Consider the following 10,047-nt stretch of genomic DNA (forward strand, 5'->3'; position numbering starts at 1 on the left):
AAAAAAATTTCAAAACCAACAGACAATAAACATTCTGAGTTTATATACTGAATAGTCTGTCATGATAATTATCAAGTACATGAATGTAATACCTGAGAAAGTAAGTTAAATGTGACCTATGTCTACCTGCTAAAGATACGATCTCTGTAGGGTTGCCAACTGTAATAGCAAGAAAAAACATATGTACCTCAACTCCAGAAATCTCTCAATAAAAACCAAGGAAACACAGTAAGCAAAGGAACAAGGGCCATCTCTCCAACATTATCATCTACAAACTTTAAATGATTTAAAAAACATCTTTTAGGTAAAAGGTTACAACACAACAGATCAGTGTCTACAGATGCTTTTCCTTTACCCTATCTCATAGCCAGGAAAGTAATAAAATTAACCCTGGGACTATCCAAGAGCTGGCTGTGGAGTCAGAAAGCCTGAATCTGACCCTGTGCCTTGTTTGACTTAATAGCTATGTGACTCAAATCCTCAGTTTCCTTAATCCATAAAAAAGGGGAGAAAAACAGTCACTACAATTGCTGAAAAGATGAAATGAGATTATGTATACACAGGCTCTAAAACAATTAAGCCTGGTCTGTGTTTAATACAGGGTTATGATTTCTAAATGTGTTATATAAAAATCAACTTTTGGTAGAGTGTATTAACATATACCAAATACTTTACCATTATTAAGGTACTACTGGGGCAAATAGACTACTTAAGGCAAGCAGAATACATGAACCTGGAGCCAGGTATATACCAAGTTATTTAATCCATTCTATTGGAGAATTCTACCTCTGGGATTCAGATCTCCCCCAGGATTTCCTTATATACAACTTTATCACAAGATTTTAATTAAAAATACAATAATCACTATAAACGAGTATTGAAATGGTTCCAAGATACATGCTACTTAAACAATAAAAGCTTTAAGAAACTTCAAGAACAGCAATCACAAACTTAAATTCCTTTCTGTGACATTTAAGCCCTTAAACATTCTGGTTACTGTCAAATTAATCACATCATGTTCCACATCTGACAGTCTTACTCTTCCACATTGTTACACAAAACTGCCCTCCTACTTGGAAAATCATCTGCTTCTTTCATCAGTGACCCAACCTGAATGACTCTTAAGATTCAGTTCAAGAGTTAGCTTCTATAGAATGCAAAATAACGCATTGCTTCTGAGGACAGAAATTGGGTAGGACAGAGGTGGCAGAAAGGCTTTCAATTTATACTTGCATATTTTGAATTTTAAACTGTATAAATGTATTACCTATGCAGAGAATAATTTAAACAGAAATCAATCTAACTATTCCCTCCCTACACAAATCTGACTTGATGTCCTAAATTGTTCCCATTAATAACTTAAATATTCCATCACAGCCTACAATGAAGTATACAATTGGTAATTGTTTCCATAAATCCTGAGATCTTAAAGGAGAAGATAAGTCTTATTTCTGTATCTCAGTTTGTACTACTCAGAGAACACAGAGAAAGTTGAATGATTGACATACTGCCACTTCAAATGTTTTTCTGGGCATTCAACCTGCTTACAGAGTATTTGTAAACTTCATTTTTGGGGTCACACATTAGTCTAAGGGCAGGAAAAGGGTTTTACCAAGAGGAAGGTTTAAGTTGGCAGCTCTCTCATGTATGGACTTAGGGAATCTTAAGTCTGACCAAAGGCTCAAATTTTAATTTTACCAATGAGGAAAACCAAGAAAATTAAATGACTTGACCAAATAAATCAGCTAAATGGTGGAAAAGCCAGAATTAGAACACAAGTTTCTGAACCACTTATTATAACATGATTTTTTCTGGCCTGAACCAATGTCTCCTTTTCTCTAATTATATCCATGCCATGCAATTTCATTTTTGGATCAAAACCGAAGACTCTTGATTCCATCATCTGTAATGGTCACTCATGATATGCCGTATGGTACATAACTAAACACACTATAGATTATTTGATCAAGAACCCCCTCTCCTTTGTTTTCAAAAGCTAGGTAGACCATATAACATGGATTTGTTTTGGTTTACTTATAATACCAATTATTAAAACTGAATTCTAGTTCTATTTTAGAAACTAGTCAGCCTTAAACTTTGAGTATCCTTCATACACAGATTAAACAATTTACTTGTGTAACAATGAAGATGGATAGCCTAAATCTTTACAGATAACATTTAAAACACACTAGCATTATTTATAATAATTGACAAATTAATCATAGTTTCTCTTCTAGATATCTATATTCTTTAATCAGATTTTAGTAAGAGTTTATGGGAAAGGATGTTTTAAGTAATTTAACATTTAGACTTCACTTATTTGTCTTGCCTACTGTGATGAGTATAAATTATCAGGACGTTTACTAATCGTCTATGTCCATGGTGAACATTATTAACTCAATGATCTACAAAATTTTCACATAACCATCATATATAAATGTACAACTTAAAGAGTATGACTTTATTCTTTTTTAACAAAAGGTAGCTTGAATACAAAGACATAAAACTAAAACTAAAAACTTTAACCTGACTTGAGGCTTCAAATTGGAGTGGTAAGCAGTCCAAAGTAGCCTAGATGAAATTTAATTCACCTGAGTTAAAAGGAGAACCAATCACATACTTTTTAGAGGTAGAGCAGATAATCAATATACCTTAATGTTACCAGTCAAATCAGAAGAGTATACATTAAAATATATTATGAAAAATCATGTAATAATGTATAAGAATGATACAAATTACTGTTCCTAAATCTTTACAAAGGAGTCCCAATTTTTACCCTAAGCAAAGCCAGGTTAAGAATATAACAAATATTGAATAATCTGGTATGTTCAAGAATTATTCTGGTAAAGACCTAATTAGACAAATGACTCAGGAATGCATATTCTTTGTGGATACAGTAATTTGTATTACATGATTTAAAAGAACAGCTTCAAATCACAAGACTACTGATTTAGTATAAAGAAAAAAACAAGGGATTTATTACAATTCAGAAATTTTGCTACACATAAACCTTCAACACTGTCAACAATTAAGACATTAAAAATCTGCTCTTCCCACTAATAAAAAGATTCCTTAGAACATTATTATTCAGGCTACATTTAACCAGATATACCTGTTTTTGTAAAGCCTCTCTTCTATTTAAAGAGTAATTCAATTAAGAAATAAACAGTATCTTTCTGGAAAAGCAAATACATACTGGTCTAAAACAATTATTAAAAGAAGAAATTAGACCATTGCTCCTTACTAGTAACATGGTATGGTTCCTATTCCTTTTGAGACCATATTCCATATTATTTCACTATATTTACTTCTGTCTTGGTTATCTGCTATTACTTCCTACTCCCTAAACCCCTCAGCTTCTACCATTTTAGGGAAAAAAAGTCAATATTCTTTTATACTCCCCTATCAAACCATTCCTCAGGGAAGAGATTCATTTTGGTTTCTTTACCATCTGATTGGTGGGGCAGCTCTTTGTTACTAGAGGACTTTAGAGGCCCTCCAATTTCTGGTGCTTAGAAAGACTAAGTGTGTTAGTCGCTCAGTCATGCCCGACTCTCTGCGACCCCATGGACTGCAGCCCACCAGGCTCCTCTGTCCAGGAGATTTTCCAGACAAGGATACTGGAGTGGGTTGCCGTTTCCTTCTCCAGGGGATCTTCCCAACCCAGGGATCGAACCCGGGTCTCCTGCACTGCAGGCAGATTCTTTACCGACTGAATTACGAAGTACCAGGTCATAAATCTAGTATCATGTTTTATTATTTCCAAATTAGTGCTATCAAAATTCCCAAAGAACAGACTGGTCTTACATTTATTCTCATAAGGGAGAAAATATATACCCCACTACCAGTACTGAAAAAAAAAAAGAAAAACTTCTCACTATAATTCAAAATACCCTCCATCCCTTCCAAGAAAAAGATTGTTAATAAATTAGTTAACTTGGCAATGTATCTTATCCACACACATTAAAGCCCTTATATTTTCTAACGAAGTTAACCAATGTTCAGTCCATACAATTTAGTTCACAGAAAATTTTAAACAACTGTGTCACCGTGAATAAAAAAGGCCATATGCCTGCTGATACAATTCCTGGTTTTAAGAATTTCAGGCACTTTTTGATTATTGGCCTTTCTGGAAATGTATGATAATTTCCTTGACTTAGAGCCAGGTTTTATGACTAAAGCATACCAGTGAGGCACTCTGATGAATGCATCAATATCAGTTTTTATACTAAACAACAATGTCACTCATTTGATGTCAATCAAACTTTGATTACAAAATCCTTAGTAAGAGTACTTAGGCATAAGATGGTATCTAGTATGTGGTTTACATATCAACTATAAAGTCACAAGGCAAAATTCAATATCGATAAGGAACCATAAGCTCCCAAAGAAATACAGATTCAAGAAAGGAGCTTTCACTTTTAAAGACTAAATGCAGTTTTTTCAGAGCTCTGGAAAATTACTTACAGGTTTTTAAAACACAGTAAGAGTGACAGTTTTGCCTCCCGATACACATTTACGTAATTCTCTTAAATGTCAAGTAAAAAAAAAAAAAAACTTCATTAAAAAAGTATATGTATATCTCATACACGTATCTATATATACAACTATACAAACAAAATCTGTGTTTATAGCACATACCAGGACACACCACTTAACACTCACAATTTATACTCTTTTATCAGCAGTCATTAGCAAACTACACAAAACTATTAACAAGATATAAAGATATCTGCCACTAGAGGATCCTTACAATCAGGTTTTCAACAGTCTTCTGGTTGCAGTTGACAGTTCACAATTGCAGCCATTCATGAGTTCCTGGAATGTGGCCTACAGAGTTCACATTGGTCAGTTATCTATGGAAAACGATCTGTGCTGTGTTCCTTTTCCAAAAGGGCCAATAATATTTTGCACCTCCCCCTTTTAGCAAATTGGAGTCTGTTAAGCCTATAAGTAGTTTAAAAATTTTTTGTAACCTTTACTGTAGAAATGTCTATGCATTTTTTATGAATCATGTTTTCAACCACTATTACATCCTCCAGTTTATGCAAAATCAATTTAAATAATCTCAACAACTGACCATTAAGCGAGAATGATATAAAATGTTACGCTAATTAACAATATAAGGTCAATGGGCAATGTTAACTGAGAACTTCAAGACTTTTCTTACTTGGCATACAAAACCATCAGTCCCTTTAAAGATAGGATAGTACATAAGGTCTGCTTCTTTAAAATAAATGGTCTCAAAATGAGCCAATACAGATCCTTGTATTAAGAAACAGAACCAATATCTACAAGATAGTGTTTAATATGTCAACTTAAACCACCTGAATCTTTTTATCTTCCATTTTCCTTCCTTTTCTCAAAGAAATAGATTGTTGTTTACTAATGTCTTAATGGTTTTTTAAAAAGCAAACATCTTTTAAAAAAATATTTAAGGATTTGAAATTTGTCAACCTATTAATAATTACTCAAGACCTCTCACTCCAGTATTTTGTTTACATCTGAATGACTGCAAATAAAACTGTATGAAGATTTTAATTAAAGGCAACTTAAAATCATATTAAAAAACAAATTTAAAAAGACCCCAAAACTATTTCTACTTAATGGATTTATTCCTTCACCAGGTGTGTTGGTTCAGTGACAAAACAGTCAAATGTGTAAGATTACATCTAGGAAACTGGCATGTTAAATTAGAAACCAATGAAAGACTATAGCAAAAATTAGAAATGCACATTTGAAAAGCAATGAAGATTTTAAAAGACTGGGTGGGGGAGGGAAGTGCCACATTTAAAATAGGAGGATACACACAGGAAAACCCCAGCACTGGTTAACTGTTAAAATGGATAAGAACACTGATACAGTAGTATCTGTAATTCAGATAGTCGTAGGTTTGGAAATAAGATTCTTGAAATTACCAACTCTTTTAATAAAGAGAAGAAATAAATGCATCTTTGAGGTCATATCCTAAAGGATACAACCCAGAGTTCCCATTTATCAACAGATCTCTCTGCTTCATACCATATCATCACGTTAAAGTTCTGGCGAATATAAATGCAAAAAAACTGAGAGGTATGAAGGAGAGAAAAATACATTCAGTTCACAGGTGTGCATGTGTTTTTTTGGGGTGCTGAGGGGCTGAGAAACCAGTCATTATTTCTTGAAGAGATATGAGGTGGGGGGATGTACAACAGGAACAGAGAGGTAAGCAAATGATTATTTACCAACTCATCAAAAAAACTGGCTTCTGGCAGCTAGAAAAGGGAAAATGCCTGCTGATTATTACCAAAGGTGAACAAATAAACTCAAGTGGCATTTCAGGTGTGCACCAATGTGTGAAAAGGGAAATATGGCAGAAAATGTAGAGAAGGATTTTTCTGAGTGGCTTGTGGAATCAGTCTTTACTTGGTAGTCCCATCCACATAAAATTTCTCGGTGACTATTTGAGCTCATTTATGGACATGTGGTATTCTCTAAGGGTTCTCAAAATAAAGACACACCACAAGCAAATCTCCTATTAAAAAAGATGAACTCTGAAGAGAGGATGAATTTCAGTGAGCATTTCAAACCTACAGAAGTATGTAACAAAAATACAAGGGTAATTCAAAATGAAAACAATGTGAAGAAACTCAGAAGAAAAGAAGAAGAAAAAGTTTTAACAGGTCTCATCGTATTCTAGATACCAATTACTCCAGAAATCTATAAGGTACTTCTGATCCTTTACCACATATAAAATTAAACCTTTCTCAAAACAAAAAACCCCAGAAAATAAATTTCTAACTGTGAAGTATCTGAAACTTTCTCTGTGATTTTTAAATGTAATTTTTGGTAATAAACTAGTTTTATAAAATTTGCATTATACATACTACGTCAAATTTTCATGTGCCATTTCCTCAAAACCACTTAAAATCCTTATTAAACTATAACCAAACATCAACTGTAGTGGACTTGGTATGGCAATACACCAATCTGCCCTTGAGCTGTTTAAAAAGCATCCCCCCTAAACAGAGGGAACCAGTTGTTAACGTTCATATTTTTACTATAAAATCACCCTAATTTTTAAGAACTACAGCTTTCCCTTCTGTGTGAGTCTCACATCTCCCCCTTTCTACAATAAAAAGATTGATGGAAAATAAGAACATCTTTCCAATACACTTTCTGCCTTTAAAAAAAAAAAAAAAAAAGGCGTCTTAAAAAAAGTCACTGGGAAGCCTCCTGGCTTGTCCTTTTATTAAAGGGCTGAAGACAGGATCTTCAAAGCCGAATCTGACATTTCATCATTATCTCTCCACCCTTTCCAGATACACTGGAGATACCTTACATGGTTATTTCTCTATTACAGGGCCTCCTGGTTTTCCAGAATGGGAAAGTCTTAACTCATTTTATGTCTCAGTCTCAAAACTCACACTGACAAAACACTCTGCCATTAAGTGTTCAAGTGTGATCGACATCTAATAAAGGGACAATCGTACGGGGCATAACCTACTAGCTACCACTTACAAATCGAGAAGATTAAACTAATATCCACCCTTTCGAATCAACAGTGCTGCATTCCTATCCATTTTGGTGCTTATAAACAGCTATGACATCAATTCTATCACTTTTTATATCAGTGATTTAAAACGAATGTCTTTTCAAGAACCGATAAATCAATTTTATTAAATACAAACTATCTTTAATATTTAGAAATGTTAAGGTCCTCAAATTGGAAAAAAGAAACAAAAGAATCTCCCACAATTGCATCCTAAACTACAATGTTTGGTCAAGCATTCCCATCAAATATTTCAAATAAGATTTCCATACCTGTCTTCATCACCATCAACAGGAATAGCTATGCTGAATACAGAGGTGGCGAGACTGTTCATGGGTGTTAACTGAAGGGGGTTTGCCAGGGCATCTGCAACAGGAGGCTTCACAACAGGCTTATTTTCAGCAATGAGAGAAAGTGGTGGTTGAGGTAGGGGTTCTGATTTTCTTCTAGTATCGTCAACTTGCCCGACTAAAGGCTGGGTCTGAGTCTGAAACTGGCTCAGGTCAGACTGCGGTAGACTCGTCGGGGCACTGGCTGTGCCGGGCGCTAAGGGCAGCCCCACGTGCTGGATGCTGCCGCCACTCCTGCTGACCGGAGGCTGGCTGCAAAGCTGCGGCGCCTGGCCCAGGGGCGCGGGAACATTTGGCATAGTAACAGAAGTCGTCGACACACTAGGCACGCTGGGAGCGGGCGCGGCTGCAGGCACGTTGGCAACTCCGGGCACCACGGCGAGAGGGCCGCTGGGCACGACCGACGGCGCGCCGCTACCACTCATCTGCGGCGGAAGCGCGGCCTGCGGCTGCCCGACCCCGGCGGGAACCAGGCCCGACGGCGCCGTGCCTCCCACGGCAACCGCGGGCACTCCGGCCGGTTGACCCGGCGCGGCCGGTCCTCCGGGCGCGGGGCCCGGCCCAGGGGCCACCGCTTCTCCGGGCAAGGAGGGCGCACCCATCATCTGCGCGCCAGTGGAGGCGGCGTTCTGGCCGGTGCCCGCGGGGAGACCGGCGGCCGCGGCGAGACCCGCTGCTGCGCCCGCGGAAGAGGGCTGCGCCGGGCTGGGCGGCTGCAGGCCGGCCACGTGCGGCTGCAGGTACTCACTCTGGGCGGCGGGCGGGACGGGCAGCAGATGGCCCGGCGGCATCTGAGGCTGAGAATACGCGAACTGCTGGGGCGGGGGCGCGGTGGCAGCGCCCACGGCAAGGCCGGGCTGCGCCAAGGTTACATTCGTCAGCGGCAGGCCCTGTCCGTTGGGCCCCGGGGGCCCGGCGCCCTGGGCCTGGCTGGGCGGCGGGGCTGCCAACCTCTGCGGCGGCCCGGCCGCGGCTCCCGGGAACAGCGGCAACGAAGCCGAGCTTGGAGCCACAGCCCCACCTACGGGCGGCGGCGGCGGCTGCGGCTGCCCAACGCCAAAACTCTGCGGCGGGGCCGGGGCGGGTTGGCTCATTTTCTCCGACTGGGGTAGCTGTGACACAGCAGTCAAGGAGCTGTCAGTTCCCGAGTCGGGCCCATGCGCGCCCGGCATGGAGGCCACCACCACCACCACCGACCCTCCGGTGGCGCCCAGGCCGCTGTCTCGCTCCGCAGTCTGGTCAAAAGTATTGCTGTGCCTAATGCAATCCCCGGACCGGGTCAGGACGCTGCTATCGGAATCCCGCTCATAGTATTCCATACACGTCCATCGGCCGCGTCTATAAGGCTCCCCGCTGCCGTGATCCAGCTTGATCACGCGAAAACGCGAACTACAAGTGGTGGGGGGCTGTGATGAGGCGGCAGTTCCTGGCGTGGCGGACGGGCCTGTGACCGGGGGGGCGCCGGGGGCCCCCGAGGAGGGGACTGAGGTGGCGGCCGGCGACAGGGTGCTGGCCAGCACCCCGGCCACGCTCCGGGCCGAAACGGCTCCTCCTCCGTTGGCCGGAGCGGCTGTAGCGGCCGCCAGCTGTCCGTCCAGGAGGAGGTTGGGGGAGACGGTTCCGGGAGTCTCCGCATCCCCAACATTGTTGAGCGTCTCTTCGGAGGAGCTGCGCTCGCAGACCTCCTCGGGGCCGTAATCCGTGGCCCGAGAAACGTCGAATATCTCGGAAGAAACGTCCTCCGTGCGTGACTCATCCGGGTCGTCCAGGCTCTCGGTGTCCTCGGTGATGCTAGTAGCCACCTGGGCCGTAGTGACACTGGTGATCTGGAAGCAGCTCTTCTTCTTGGCCGGCATCTTGGACATGGTGAGGAAGGCTGGAAGGGCAGAGAGGCACCCGGCTCCTCCGCGATCTTGCCAGAAACCAGGAAGGGCAGAACACTGGCCCCCAAAGACAAAGTCCGCGTCCGTGCTGGGGTCTGAGGCCCGCCGCTCTAAGAGTCACGGGCTGATCCGGGCGCCGGCCGCTCCGTGAGACATCCTCCTCCCGTTTCCTTATCCGAGTCGGTCTCTACGGCTCTGCCCCCGTCTCACTCGTGCGGCGGCTCCTCCTTCCTTCTCGCCTCCCGCAGTCGAGGCGCCTCAATTCAATCCCCACAGTGGCGGC

The 10,047-nt window shown here is 41.3% G+C and overlaps 1 protein-coding gene across 7 annotated transcripts in view; it reads right to left on the reverse strand.

The window, feature by feature from the left end:
- The window catches only part of TSC22D2 (TSC22 domain family member 2), a 45,166-nt gene extending 35,413 nt beyond the window's left edge, over positions 1-9,753 (reverse strand). For 6 of the 7 annotated variants that reach the window (XR_008710713.1, XR_008710712.1, XR_008710711.1 and 3 more), the window contains exon 1: positions 7,804-9,753. Coding sequence is in view for 4 of the 7 variants with exons in the window: in XM_055569379.1 (XP_055425354.1) it covers positions 7,804-9,746 (1,943 nt within the window). In the remaining 3 variants the exon portion in view is untranslated. Of the gene's footprint in view, positions 1-2,427; positions 4,831-7,803 lie in introns of those variants that run through there. The other variant, XM_055569381.1, reaches the window with a different exon arrangement.
- Between the last annotated feature and the right edge of the window lie 294 nt (positions 9,754-10,047).

The sequence above is a fragment of the Bubalus kerabau genome, chromosome 2 (genome assembly GCF_029407905.1).
Source record: "Bubalus kerabau isolate K-KA32 ecotype Philippines breed swamp buffalo chromosome 2, PCC_UOA_SB_1v2, whole genome shotgun sequence".
In the NCBI taxonomy this organism is placed as follows: Eukaryota; Metazoa; Chordata; class Mammalia; order Artiodactyla; family Bovidae; genus Bubalus; species Bubalus kerabau.